The 15,582-nt window shown below is 42.2% G+C and overlaps 1 protein-coding gene across 1 annotated transcript in view; it reads left to right on the forward strand.

The window, feature by feature from the left end:
• Positions 1 to 12,874, forward strand: part of ATP8B4 (ATPase phospholipid transporting 8B4 (putative)) — a 397,315-nt gene extending 384,441 nt beyond the window's left edge. The window contains exons 25-28 of the mRNA XM_044279613.1: positions 4,735 to 4,980; positions 5,995 to 6,133; positions 8,771 to 8,901; positions 11,496 to 12,874. Coding sequence (XP_044135548.1) covers positions 4,735 to 4,980; positions 5,995 to 6,133; positions 8,771 to 8,901; positions 11,496 to 11,777 — 798 coding nt within the window. The 3' untranslated portion in view covers positions 11,778 to 12,874. The remainder of the gene's footprint in view (positions 1 to 4,734; positions 4,981 to 5,994; positions 6,134 to 8,770; positions 8,902 to 11,495) is intronic.
• Positions 12,875 to 15,582: the final 2,708 nt, after the last annotated feature.

Genomic DNA, 15,582 nt, shown 5'->3' on the forward strand with positions numbered 1-15,582 from the left:
TCGCCCTCCACCCAAAACGCAGTGTTTGCCCGATCAGGCCTGATCGGTCGCCCACACGTGCGTTCACCCACGCCCGCCCCGCCGTGGTGACAAAATTTTATTTTTTTTTTATCACTGCACAATCACTTTCCAAGCGCTGCGGCGATAAAAAAATCAGTTTTGATATTTTTTTTATCAATCGCAGCGGCCTCCGGTACTTCGCTAGCCTCCCATTTGTAAGACATGCTTGCTTTTTTTCTTGGGTAGTCTCAGGGAATACCCCTAAATTTAGCAGTCCAAATGTCAAACACGGGGTATTCTTCTGAAGAGGCCTACAGGCTTCTGACCCAGTCGGATGAGGAATGGGAACCCTCATGTGACAAATCCAGCGGGTCAGAATATGAACCTGTAGAAAGCAGTGGCAGTCTGACCCAAAGTTCGGACGAGGCGGAGGCGGTTGAGGTCCCTGATAGCACCAGGCGTACCCGGCCCCGTGTCGCTAGACCACAGGTTGCGCAGGATCCGCTTCAAGGGCAGCAGAGTGGGGCTGGCGCTGTCGGATTACGTGGTGAGGCATACACCAGCAGCGCAGCCCATCCTGGACCTAGTACCAGCACTGCCGTACAACATGGTGAAGTGGCGAGCACCAGAAGGGCAGTTGAAGCTGGTACGGTGGCACATGCAATAGTTACCCCGTCACAGCCACCGCACAGACAGGCCCGTAGAGCCCCTAGAGTCCCTGAGGTGCTGGCAAACCCTGATTGGCAGTCCCCATCTTCAGCCGCACCTGTAGTTCCCCCTTTCACCGCCCAGTCTGGAGTTCGGGTTGAGACAGCTCAGATCGGTTCGGCACTGGGATTTATGAAGCTGTTCTTGACTGCGGAGCGCTTGGACATAGTCGTGGCAGAAACAAATCGGTATGCCACTCAATTTATAGCCGCCAACCCGGGAAGCTTTTATGCCCAGCCTTTCCGGTGGAAACCAGTCCAAGTTTCCGAAATTTACATTTTTATGGGCCTTCTCCTCAACATGGATCTAACCAAAAAGCATTATTTGCGGTCATATTGGTCCACAAACCCAATTCATCACATTCCCATGTTCTCTGCTGCTATGTCCAGGACACGATTTGAGACCATCCTGTGTTTCCTGCACTTTAGCGACAACACCACCTCCCGTCCCAGAGGCCACCCAGCTTTTGACCAGCTCCACAAAATTCGGCCCCTCATAGACCACTTCAACCAGAAATTTGCAGATTTGTATACCCCTGAGCAAAACATCTGCGTAGACGAGTCCCTTATACATTTTACCGGGCGCCCTGGCTTCAAACAATACATCCCAAGCAAGCGCGTCCGGTATGGGGTCAAATTGTATAAGCTCTGTGAAAGGGCCACAGACTATACCCACAAATTTCGGATCTATGAGGGTAAAGATCAGACCCTGGAGCCGGTCGGTTGCCCTGACTACCTGGGGAGCAGTGGGAAGACAGTCTGGGACTTGGTGTCACCCTTATTTGGCAAGGGGTACCATCTTTATGTGGACAATTTCTACACAAGTGTGCCCCTCTTCAGGCATTTGTTCCTAGAACAGATTGGCTGCTGTGGCACCGCGCGAACTAGTCGCTCGGGCTTCCCCCAACGGCTTGTTACCACCCGTCTTGCAAGGGGGAGAGGGCTGCCTTGTGTAATGAAGAACTGCTCGCGGTGAAATGGAGAGACAAGCGTGACGTTTACATGCTCTCCTCCATTCACGCAGACACGACAATACAAATTGAACGAGCAACCAGTGTCATTGAAAAGCCCCTCTGTGTCCACGACTATAATTTGCTCATGGGAGGGGTGGACTTCAATGACCAGATGTTGGCTCCGTATTTAGTTTCCCGACGCACCAGACGCTGGTATAAGAAGGTGTCTGTATATTTAATTCAATTGGCTGCATTATAATAGTTTTGTTCTCTACAGTAAGGCTGGGAGAACAGGATCCTTCCTCAAATTTCAGGAAGAGATCATCGAGAACCTCCTGTATCCAGGAGGTTCTGTGGCCCCATCCACCAGTGTAGTTAGCCATCTACACGAGCGACATTTCCCCAGTGTCGTTGCCGGTACCTCAACCCAACCGTCACCCCGAAAAAGATGTTGTGTCCGTAGCAGGAGTGGAATAAGGCGTGACACCCGCTATTTCTGTCCTGACTTCCCTGACCACCCTGCCCTATGCTTTCGGGAGTGTTTCCGGAAGTACCACACACAGGTACACTTAGCATGGGGATCACATCTCACAGGACATGCACACAGGGCTATTAGGGCCCATTCACACACAGCTGCTGCAAACCTCTCCTTTCACCTGGGACAAAGTGCATAATATACTTCGCCACATCTTTGGGCGATTTGCGCTTTGCACATTGTCCCATGGGGAAGGAGAGGTTTGTCCTATAAAAGGTAAAAAAATAAAAAATAAATCACCAGTATGCAAAAAAGTTAACGTTATGTTCAAAAAGTTAAAGTTTATATGTTCTGTTCAAAAGTTATTATAAAGTTTAATAAATGTATTGCATTGCGGCCTGGATTTTTCTTTTTTGTTTTGTTTTTTTTACCTTCCAGGTGGACCAACCGATCGACTAGCTGCAGCACTGATGTGCATTCTGACAGAAGCATTGCGCTGCTGTCCGATTACACAAAAGTCGGGGTATGCGGCGCTGCAAGACGAGATTTCTCCTCTGCAGTAAAATCTACGTTTGCCGAGGCATATGAGCTGAAGAGGCGGCGGTGTTCATATGCTTTGGCAAACACTTTGTATATATATAAAAAATAATAATCCTGGCAATGATTTATTCATCCACATTGATTGATGTGAATGGAGAAATCGGGTTTGCCAGGGCATACGAGCTAAGTGGGTATGGATGTTGGGCGGAGCACCTATGTCCTGGCAGACGCCTTTCCCCTCCAATGATTGTGGAGACCCTCAAATGCCAGGGCAGTACAAACACCCCACAAATGACCCCATTTTGGAAAGAAGACACCCCAAGGTATTCGCTGAGGGGCGTATTGAGTCCATGAAAGATTGAAATTTTTGTCTCAAGTTAGCGGAAAGGGAGACTTTGTGAGAAAAACCAAAAACAATCAATTTCCGCTAACTTGTGCCCCAAAAACTTTTTTTCTATGAACTCTGCATGCCCCTCATTGAATACCTTGGGGTGTCTTCTTTCCAAAATGGGGTCACATGTGGGGTATTTATACTGCCCTGGCTTTTTAGGGGCCCTAAAGCGTGAGAAGAAGTCTGGGATCCAAATGTCTAAAAATGCCCTCCTAAAAGGAATTTGGGCACCTTTGCGCATCTAGGCTGCAAAAAAGTGTCACACATGTGGTATCGCCGTACTCAGGAGAAGTTGGGGAATGTGTTTTGGGGTGTCATTTTACATATACCCAATGCGTTTGCTTTATCGGTGCGGATCTGTCTGTGGAGATACAAGACGGATCCGCACCTAACGCAGGTGGGAAAGTAGCCTTACTGGTTTATTCACAGGCACAATATATGGTATAAAGACACTAGTAAGATGTGTTAGCTTATAAGCACGGGAAATGTTACAGCTTGGTGGTTAAGTTGGTTTTGCTTGTAGAGATCCAAGGTTTGAATCTTGGGAGAGGCGTCAACATTTTCTATCAATATCGTATTGAGAATAATGTTTTGGGGTTTTTTTTTTAGTTTTTTTTTTTAGAAAGCTACAAACAAAGTTTTACTGGTTTCTTTATAATCATATATTGTGCCTGTAAATAAATCAGTAATAGATTTTAGCAAAAAATAAATTAAAAAAAAACGCTTTTATCAATATAGTAAGGCCTTTTTTTTATTCTTATATGATGATGTATTGTTTATTATAGTATAGCCTTTTATTATGGTTTTAAATAAGAGAGAGAAAAAAAATATATCTCACTCCTGGGACTTGAACCTGGCATCTACTACATACATGGTAAACCACTATACCACGAAGCTATAGCATTACCACATATACAAGTGAATATTTTTTCTCTGCTTAGAAGCTGTCACATATTAATAGTGTCTTTCTAATCATATATTATGCCTGTAAATAAAGCAGTAATATGTAGATTAGCTTTCTGAGCAGATCTCAGTGTGGTGAAGCTATAGTACATAGTGATATGATATTTACGCACTAGAAAACAGCTCTTAGACAGGTCTCTGCCCTCAGCATGCTGTTGTAGCAGATATAGTTCCCTATTCATTCTATTAACAGGGTGGATATGGTTCGTCCTCTGATATTGCCTTTGGGAATAAAGGTATTGCAAGTATGGTCCCTCCATAAGGAAGTTTCTTCTGTTACTCTCTCTTTGGTTCTGTTGTGGGTGAAGGGAAAAATAATAATTACACTTACCAGTAAATTTATTTTCCAGAATCCATAACAGCCATATTCTCTCCCTTATATTCGTTACTTCGAGTTTTTTGGGGTAATTTTTTTTTTTTATATATTGTGTAGCAGCAAAAAAATATGGATATGTTTATACTACAGAGTATCTCTCATAGTCTGTAGCATATAGCGAGGCTCTGCCTCATATTCTGCAAATATATTCTACATTTGCGGTGCTGTCATGATTCCTTGAAAATCAAATTAACTCTTTTTTTTCCATGACAATACAACTTTGCTTCAATTTCAGGCCTTGTTGTATAGAACAAAGAGAATCTGATTCTGTGCATACTGTAATAATACATTCAGTTTACACTAATATACATTGTGTTATCTGTTTTTAGGATGTGAATGAGCAAAACTGTATGGACTACACTAAATTGTATGAGCCAGGCCAGCTGAACCTACTGTTCAACAAGCGGCGCTTTTTTATTTGTGTGTTACATGGCATTTATACGTCTTTTGCCCTATTCTTCATACCTTTTGGAGCATTTTTTAACACAGCCGGGGAAGATGGAAAACATATATCAGACTACCAGTCCTTTGCTGTTACTGTTGCTACAAGTCTAGTAATAGTTGTCAGTGTCCAGGTAAGCTCTCTTCTTTGTATTGTTTATAGATAAGATTTTTACAGTATTCAGCAAATTGTGTGTTGTTGTCTTTATTCTTATCAAAGCGTGAGCTTTCTTTTTCTGAAGCCTAGAAAGAAACCCACTAAAATATCTTTTTAGGCCAAGTTCACATGTGCGATGGAGGCTGCCTTCAAGGTCTCTGTTGCTGATTCTGCGAAAAAGACCTGACTACAAAGTCCTGCATACAGAACTTTTTTGTCCAGTAAAAAAAACGGGATTCCCAATGGACACTGAACAGACTCCATTGTAGTCAATGGTGTCTGTTCAGCTCCATTTGGGGCAGTTATGTCCCCTATTTGGCACTTCTGTTATTTCCATTGTTCTGCTTCTCTAACAGATCCGAACAATAGAAAAATATAGAGGTGATGTGAACTTGGCTTTATTTTATTTATGTGATAAAATGTGTAGTTTTAGCAAGTGGCGGCCTTTTTCTGATAACAATGCGAGCACCCAGAAAGATGTATGCAAGATTTAGAGACACTAGAATCATGCAATTTTCAGTTTTTGTTTTTTAATTAAATAATAGTTACAGTAAATTACTGGCACTTAAAAATAAAAACATCATTACATATTGGTGCAAACAACGATAAGTGTGAACTCAGCCTGGGTCTCGTTTCACACACCCCATCTGCTGCTGTTTTTCTCTCAACTGCCAACGGGTATAATGTAATTTCTTTTTCTGGCTAAACATTTGGTGAAACGGTTCACAATTTCCTGGCATAAAGCAAGTATTGGAGCCGCTCTTGTTAGTTGCAGGAGTGACCCATATTTGCAGCTGCAACAGAAACTCCCTCCCTTCCCGTAGCTGTCTGTAAGCAGAATACAGACTGATTTCCTGAATTTGTTCATCCAGATCCAGACTAAAGATTTCTATCATGTATGTGAACAGTTATAATAGTGACGATTTAGCATAATGTCCCTTCAGGCATCTTTCGCATATAGCATCTGATATGTGGTGTGGTTGTGTTACAGATTGGTCTGGACACCAGTTATTGGACAGCTATTAACCATTTCTTCATCTGGGGCAGCCTGGCTGTGTACTTCTCCATCTTATTTGCCATGCATGGGGATGGGATTTTTGATATTTTCCCCAGTCATTTCCCTTTTGTAGGTAAGTTAAATGAGTGGATTTTAGCTGTTTGTTAGTAAAATACCAGTTTGATGTACTACCTATGGTGTTTCTTGTGGTATTTCTTCATTAAATATAATCAGTTTTAAAGGTTTGAGCAACTAAAAGTTTTGTGCCTTGAGTGAATAAATCCACTAGCATTCACTTAATGAAGCTGGATTGCGGTCTGTTTTGGTTTTGTACTACAGCTGCGAGGTTTGGACACCTGCACCCATTGATAGCTTTTGCCTTGGTTGCGCTGCTACACCTCAGGAATTTGATGCTTTTATTATGATGTACTATATTTTCTGGACTATAAGACATACTTTTTTTAGAAAGAAAAAAATCTTGCTAAAAAGTGTTTACATCTTATAGTCCACAATCGGGGTGGTCCAGCAGTGCCAGACCCCATCACTGCTTTCGTTGATGATCTAGCATGACCACTCACACAGCACTTTGCCCAATCGGTGAGAGAGGTGTGGCTGAAGGTTCCCCCCAAGCTGTCAGAGGAAAGCTAAGATGAAAGCTCGGTACTACAAGGACCATGATGTCACCAGTGGGCAGGGCCAGACAGGAAGTGCAGGAAAAGAGTAAAGCAGTACCCTATGTCTATTACTAAAGATGTTCGCTCTTTCTAGTACTAAAGAGTTAACCTATGTCTGTGTGTGTGTGTTACAGTGCTGTGTATGCGTGTGGGTGCATGAAACAGGGCTGTGTGTATGTACCATAGCTGTCTTCATGTGCATGTAACATAGTTTGTTCTGTGCGTATTGCAGAACTGTGTTTGTTGTGTGCTTGTAGCAGAGTTGTGTATGTGTGCATGTAGCAACTCTTTGTTTGTTTTGTGCATGTTAGCAGGGTTGTGTTGTGTCAGATGTGTATTCAGCAGTGCTGTGTGTGCAAGTTACTGACATTTGGCCCTTCAACTTCATTAAACCGCCAGGGAAGCTTTAATAAATGTGGGGGGTTCAGCCAGCACAACCCTGTATGCAGGTGCACATTGCTATGGTGAAATACAGATACAAAGACAAAAACACAAATGCAATCGCACTCTGCAACCAGCACTCTGCCCTGCCTCTATGCTGGATGTTGAACGAGGCATTGGTGTACATTTTGGCCAAAGTGTAATAAGCCACTCACCACGTCAAGGTCGCCTCCATGAATGGTCCCTAACACTAGTTCCTACCTGTTATGGGCCATGACAGCCACACAAAGTCCAGGGAGCGCAGGTACAGCATGCACGCCAAGCACACTCTGCTTTTAACCTCGTCCGGTGCCATTACAGCTTTCATCGGATCCAGGGATGCAAGTACCAACATGCATGCTGAGCCCACTATATACTTCTCCTTGATCCAAATGGCTACTGGTAGGTGCTATATAAGCAGACTCAGTTTTATACTGACTTTAAAACCAGCCTCTGGTCAGGTGTGCATGACTGCTTGGAGATCGCCACGCCTCCAATATATACTACAAAGAGAAAAATGTGGGGGTTCAGCCAGCACAACCCTGTATGCAGGTGTACATTGCTATGGCGAAATACAGATACAAACGCAAAAACACAAATGCAATCGCACTCGGCGATCTCTGCAACCAGGGGTGGCGATCCACAAGCAGTCATGCACACCTGACCAGTTAGTCTGCCCTGGAGGCTGGTTTTAAAGTCCGGACGGGGTTAAAAGCAGAGTATGCTTGGCGTGCATGCTGTACCTGCGCTCCCTGGACTTTGTGTGGCTGTCATGGCCCATAACAGGTAGAAACTAGTGTTAGGGACCACTCATGGAGGCAACCTTGACGTGGTGAGTGGCTTATTACGCTTTGGCCAAAATGTACACCAATGCATCATTCAACATCCAGCATAGAGGCTGGTTGCAGAGTGCGATTGCATTTGTGTTTTTAAGCTTTAATAAATGGCAACCAGTTTTGTTGGTTTTTTTTCCGAATTTTTTGTTGTCTGAAACTGGGTGCATCTTATAGTGCGGAAAATATGGTTGTTAGTTTCATCTAAAAATATCTTAATACTATATAACCCAGTGGTGTAAGTATTCCTTACACACGCTTTTATTTAGCCCGACTGGAGCCTGTAGTATCTCTACCTAGAGCTGAAATTTACTTATTATAATAAAAAAATTATGTAGCACCATCATATTCAGCAGTGCTGTGCACAGATTGCCACCTTGTCACAGCTGGTGTCTCAGACACACACTCGCAGGTTATTTGCTTTTCTAAGAAATTGGCCCACACACTCCATAATGATGTGTCCTTGATTTAAACCTGAGACCCGAGTGGAGCATGCTCCTTGGCGCTCTATTTTGTGTCTGTGGGGCTAAGGGAAGCTGGAGAAAACTCCCCTCACTTCTTCATTGCAGTTGTGCAGTGAGGGAGAACAAGTGGCTCAAGACCTAGCCTCTATTCATCCTGGGGGTCCAGTAGTGGTCCTTCCAGCGGTCAGACATTTATCAGCTATGCATAGGATAGGTGATAAATGCCTATTGTGGGAAAGCCCTTAAAAGCACAGCAGACTATTACTGCATAAAATATATACTGTAAGTACATTTTATTACTTCTTTTTTAAAGTTGCGGACACAGAAATGTCAAGGATCATGTAAATCCATCGTTTGTTCTTCATTTTATTTTCAACAGGAAATGCCAGGAATTCCCTAAGTCAAAAAAGTGTTTGGTTAGTAATATTCCTGACCACTGTGATTTGTGTCATGCCTGTGCTGACATTCCGCTTCTTGAAGGTGGATTTACGACCAACACTCAGCGATAAGGTGAGTAATACAATATCTGTACAATTTGTTATCATTTGTTAATTTCATGCCATTTTCTGCTGGTGATAGAAAAAAGAAAATTTATGTAGCAGTGCAATGATAGAAAAATAAAGTAAATACAACCTTTTAGTGGTGGTGCCGCCAATCTGAAGCTCCCCCAGCAGTACGCAAAACTTGTAAGGAGACCGCAGTACTCACTTGTCATGTGTAATCCAAACTTGAAAAAGACCATGACGGTCGAAACGTTGCACTAAGTTGGTGAATCAAGTTTGTATTACAGAAGACAAGTGAGTGTTTGTTTCCACATTGTTGTCACATTCTGACACCAATTTTCCATTAAAATAAAGTAAATACAACCTTTTAGTGGTGGTGCCGCCAATCTGAAGCTCCCCTAGCAGTACGCAAAACTTGTAAGGAGACCGCAGTACTCACTTGTCATGTGTAATCCAAACTTGAAAAAGACCATGACGGTCGAAACGTTGCACTAAGTTGGTGAATCAAGTTTGTATTACAGAAGACAAGTGAGTGTTTGTTTCCACATTGTTGTCACATTCTGACACCAATTTTCTATTTGAAGACAGACAGTCCCCATGATACAATGTACGGTAATACTTCTGTACTAACGCTGTCTTGGTGATAAAGAACTTGAAAGGGTCTCCTGGGAGACCTCAGAGTGTGAAACATAACTTTTCAGGGCAATTGGGGTACTTTTAATTCAGAACAGATTTTTTCACATCAAATCTAATGAATTGGATCTAATTTTGGGGAAATTTGCTAATTTCTTATTTGGAGCCCTTAAGAAGGCCCCTTTGATGCCATGCCAACTCCCCAGCACCCCGTGACTGGTTTCAAGGCGGGGGAACGGTGGACAGAGGGAGGTCTCTCTAACTGCTCAGATGCTAGATTTGCTATAGACCCTGGCATCTGAAGGATTAAACTGCTGGGATCTGAGTTATTTCCAATTTCAGCTGTTGCACAGGACCCTGGTTGTCCGTTTAAACCAAGGCTCCCTCACATTACTTATGTCGGAATGCGGCCACTGACTGCATTACTCACTCACAGAAAATGGGAAGGGGTTAGATAGGAAACCTCTGCAAAACAGCAATTTCCTCTTCATTTCTATTAATTGCAGCAATGGTATGTTGTATTAAAGTGGTTGTACAGGATTGGGAAAAAGTGGCTGCTTTTTACCAGGAAAAGCCACAGTTGTGCATAGGGTGTGTCTGGTATTGCGGTTTCGCTCCTTGAAGTAAATTAGACTCAACTGCAATATCACACAACCTAAGGTGTGCCACTGTTTTTGTCCTAACCTTAGACAGTCTCAAACATGTATCACAGTGACTTATGCTGAATGATTAATGTAGAGTGTAACCTATGTTTATACCACTTAGTAGTTGACTTACTTATACCCTATTTTCAAGGGCGGCAGAAAAAGTGTCTAAAACCATTAAAGGGGTTGTGCAAGAATGGGTGGGGGGTTGTTGGCAACTCCCCCCATTCTGCCAGACCTGCAAAGGGAAGATGACTTACCTGCTTCCTGGTGCTGGCTCCCCTCTCCTCCTACATGCCTGGCTCCTTCTTCTGGACTCCAGTGATGTCAACATGCAGCACTGTCTGGCTCCCCTTGCGTCGTGTGACCATTTGTCATGGTGCAAGGGGAGCTGGACACCGCCATGGCCAATGATTGGCTGCAGCGATATCAAAATGGATGTTGACATTGCTGGAGCCCAGGCTTGCAGGAAAAGGAGCAGGGATCTGATGCCAGAAAGCAGGTAATTCATCTTTCCTTTGCAGGTCTGCATTACCCCTATGAAGTGTAACTGTCATGTTTTTCTTCTTTTAATATGTAGGGACAGTGATGGGGAACATTTATCTAGAACACTTTATTTAGAGAACGTGGGCAGAGCATATATATTCATAGTATATATGTTGATTTCTAGAAATATATAGGAGCCGTCAGGGAGGAAAAAATAATAACCCCAGCCGTCTTCACAGTGAGCGCTGCTGTTTGTTGTGCAAGTTCTCTAAATAAAGTGTTTTAGAAAAATGTTCCCTATCACTGTCCCTACACATTAGAAGAAAAAATAAATGGCAGTTACACTTTAAGGGTCTATTCACACGTCCGCAAAAGGGTCCGCACCCATTCCGCAATTTTACGGAACGGGTGCGGACCTATTCATTCTCTATGGGCCCGGACGTGAAGCGGAGAGCACACTATGTGCTCTCCGCTTCCACATTTGTGAAGCGCGGCCCTGAACTTCCGGGTTTCGGGCCCCGAACTTCCGGTCCACAACTCCGCAAAATATAGAACATGTCCTATTCTCGGACAAGAATAGGCATTTCTATAGGGGGTGCCGGCCGGGTGTGTTGCGGATCCGCAATTTGCAGGTCACACCACGGACATGTGAATGGACCCTAATGTTGTGAAAGGCATGTGTGTCAGTATTCTATGAATCTGCCTCAGTGTCAATAAAAATAATTATATAGAATTAGTAAGCATTGCATTTACCATAGCAAGCTGCTTTATCTGGTCACATAATCTTCTTAGCATGTCTAATGCATAATTTTTTATTTTATTTTTTAAACCTTTAAAGGTTCGATACTTGCAGCAGGCTAAGAATAAGAGAAAACCATTGGCGAACCACATGCGCAGGGTGCATAGAACAAGCTCCAGGAGATCTGGATATGCCTTTGCTCATCAGGAAGGCTACGGTGAACTCATTACTTCTGGTAAAAACATGCGGTTAAATGAGCCTCAATCCTCATCAGGCTTAGCAAGAACAATGCTGAGCAGCACAAGCTGGATAGAAAATCTACGAAAGAAGACAGCTGAGAATTTTAATAGCTTCAGTAGTGACAAGATTTCTAAGTTATAATTAATATGAAACCATACCTGGGGATTTTTGCTTTTTTTGTTTGTTTTTTTTAAATTAACTTTATGTTGTGGCCATATTTTTGCACTGTGTTACTCAACACCAAAGGGAGATGATGTACATCTTCTAAAAATGGATCATCCCGAAACAGCAAAGTCCTGTCCCATCTGTGCATGGAAAGTCGCCTCTTATATTAAAAAAAAAAACACTGTTCAGGAAAAGGACCATTTGAGAAATTCCTACACCTTTCCGAACTCCTTACTGTGATACAGGACAATAACTCCGCACTGTAGACTTGTCATTTTCTGACCTACAACTGTTTGAACAGGTTTCTCATTGAATGTCGAGGGCATTTGCTTTCTGAACTGTTAAAGCATTTTCCTTTGGAATGTTTTAGGATTATAATTGTATAGTTATGATATAGTTTTAGAAGGACCATTTATAGTGTCAAGACCAATATTGCACAGTTTCTCCATCATAGAGCATTCTCCAAGATAGTAACTGCATAGTATATTTTGCTTCCAGAAAAGTTACCATTATACTTAAGAAGAATATTGACTTGCTGCTACTGTTGATCACAAGAATCTTTCCTTCACTGGGAATGTATCACTGCTCAGAACCATCATTAGCTTTCTTGCAAGTTAAATACGTTAGAGTTGTTTATTTTTCAGCAAGTCATTATCCCAGCTAACTGCAGTACTTGTGGCTTTGACTTGTAAAGTGGTTTCCTATTAGAATGCCATATATAACTTTGGTATGGCCAGTGTCTAATGTGTGCTACAAAGCAGATTGCATTTCTGAGTTCTGTTCCAAGTGGGACCTATCACATTTCTTCTAATACAAGATGAATGTTTATTTTCCATTTTAGCCTTTTCAGCTTTATGAATGTGAAAACAGGTGCCATGACTATACATCAGGTTATCAGTCACTTGGAATTAACTAATTCTTTATACAACTATTGTGATCTAAATTCTGCTGGAGGTGAAATAGACCATCAGTCAGCCAATCCTTGTGCTGGGTATCTTTAGTCAGATGCTTTGTTTCCCACATGTCATTCATTATCTGTGTGCCTTCACCAATTAAACCATTTTCTCAGGGGATATTCATATCATATCAGCTATTCTTTTATTTTATTTTTTGGTTCTTTTTCACCGTGAATTAAAGTCTTTCCAATAATTAAGTTTTATGAGATGTTAATAAAACTAGTCATAAAAGTCAGTTTAATAGAGCTTCATTAGTTGGCACATCCATCAGTTTCGAGAATATGCAGCTCGCAGTTTTGGCAAAGACGTAGCTGTACATGGTTATTTCCCTTATAATAAAATACATTGGAATTGCGGGAGGCTCTCGCTCCACGATTGGGATACAATATTTTGGTAGATCTGATATGTCATAAAAATTAATTATGGGAAAGTATATTTAAAAAAATGGACTATGTCTTTCTAATACTTTAGAAAGTTAAATGGTTTTGTCCATGACGAGGCTCTGTTAAGGAATGCTGTTTGCTATAAGGCTCATTATGTCTCCGTTCCAACCCAATTTCCAAATTCAATAATTGTTGAGATCGGCAAAGCAAAAACGTACAGCATCTTTTGTGGTAGCACTGGAATGCCATTTTCTATGTGTCCTAACCACTGAAAATAAATGGAACGTATAAATTAAGAAGCTGGCTGTCAGAGGGCACCCAGACGCAATAAACAACCTTATGCATTTACGTCAAGAAACTTCTAAACTGAGCGAGGAAAATAGGTAACTAGAATTGGAAAAAGCGACCTCACTGTTTTCTGTTCCCTTGTTAACTTTTGTGATTTTTTGTTTTTATGGGGCATTCTTTGTACTGTGCTTCAGTACATGGTTTTTCCAAAACATATCAGTAATGCACAGCAGTCTATATAGTATGTACTTGTGCACACCTCAAAGTCAACAGTGAAGGAGATGCATCATAACGGGTGCAACGGAAAACCAGGGTAGTGACCTATGGTAACCAATCAATTTCCACTTCATTGGAAAATGAATCAGAGATCTGATTAGTTGTTATTGTCAAGTTTTGATACTTGTCCCCTAATGCTTTCTCTTTTGTCTGCATTGACGGGATTGATTTTACCTTTAACCCACTGTATGTTTTTCACAATGATGACCAGATACATGTGTAAATTGCTAGAAAGTCCTAGTTTACCAACTATATACACGTTTCTTCTATGATGAGGCAGCATCTTTGTACTGTATTATATTAATCCCAGCACAGTCTGCTAGGGTTGAAGTAAAGGACAAAATTTTCTCCGCCTTTCACTCACTTTTGTATTGTGAGGCTTTATGATATAGCGTCACAAAGCACTACGCCAGAGATGATGGCAGGTGCCAACATACGATGGGTGAAAAGCTTCCAACCTGCCCCTAAGACCAAGCACTACATAAAGATTGAGACAGAGTTTTGGCTTTGCTAATGCCATCTTTTACTTTGACTGAGTTGACCAGCTTCCTTATGTTCCAAAAATGTGCACCTTCCACTTAATCAGCTCTAAATATTGCATTCTAATTAACTGATCAGTTAGGATAGAGGAAACAGTTTGTGCCATGTTCCGACTTATAACCAAGATTGCTAGGTTTTGGAGACCTTGCCAACATGACGTGGCGAACTTTAGGGATGTTCTTAGATGAAGCCATTACATTAGAATATCTGTCATGTACAGCGTAGTACCAGTGCTACGTTATTTTTGCAGGACTAATCGTATAAATGCCATGTGTAAGGTGTCAGAAAAATCAGACAATGGCTCTCTGGCTGCAGACACAATGTTATGGCAAAGTATCTGTTTAGCCTTGAAATTGTAATCTGTTTGTTTGCTTCTTCTTATTGTGTTTTCACATTAGGCTACTTTCACATTAGCGCTTTTTGTGGATCAGTCATGAAAGGATCCGGTTGTATTATGTCTTCTATAGCCATGACTGATCCATCATGAACACCATTGAAAGTCAATGGGGGACAGATCAGTTTTCTATTGTGTCGGAGAAAACGGATCTGTCCTCATTGACTTACATTCTGTGTCAGGACAGATCCGTCTCGCTTCGCCTCCCAGGACTAACAGCAAAACGCTGCAGGCAGTGTTTTGGTGTCCGTCTCAAGTGCGGAATCGTGACTGAACGGAGACAAACTGATGCATTCTGAGCGGATCCTTTTCCATTCAGAATGCATTAGGGCAAAACTGATCCGTTTCGGACCGCTTCTGAGAACCCATGACGGATCTCAGAAACGGAAAGCCAAAACGCTAGTGAGAAAGTAGCCTAACATTCATTAGTTATTTCTGCTGAGCTCTGTAAGGGTCGTTGGACCAAGTTGCACATCTTGGTTTATATGCAGTTTTTGATGCCAAAGAATGGATTGAACAAGGATACAACTCAGCCCTTCCTTTATGTGTCTTCTGATCCATTCCAGGCTTTGGCCTCAAAACTACATTAAAAAAAACCTGAATGTGTAAACCCAGATATTCCATCCAATGATTCACGGATGTCATGTGGATGGAAGCGGCAGCATACTGCTGCACATTTTATTACAAGGTTTCATATGTGACAGAGCAATGTAGTTGCAGAGGAAAGTGATTCCCTTGAACTGTTAAGCCTCTCACACGAACGTGACGGATTGGCTCCGGATGCGTTCAGGGTGCAAGCAAGTTCAGTCAGTTTTATCTGTGATTGCGTTCAGTTGTTTCCACGCAAATCCAATAAAAAACTGAAGGTTTACAAACAACTTCTCTTAGCAACCATCAGTGAAAAACGCATCGCACCCGCACTTGCTTGCAGATGCAATGCATTT

This window comes from Bufo gargarizans, chromosome 2, assembly GCF_014858855.1.
Source record: "Bufo gargarizans isolate SCDJY-AF-19 chromosome 2, ASM1485885v1, whole genome shotgun sequence".
NCBI lineage: Eukaryota > Metazoa > Chordata > Amphibia > Anura > Bufonidae > Bufo > Bufo gargarizans.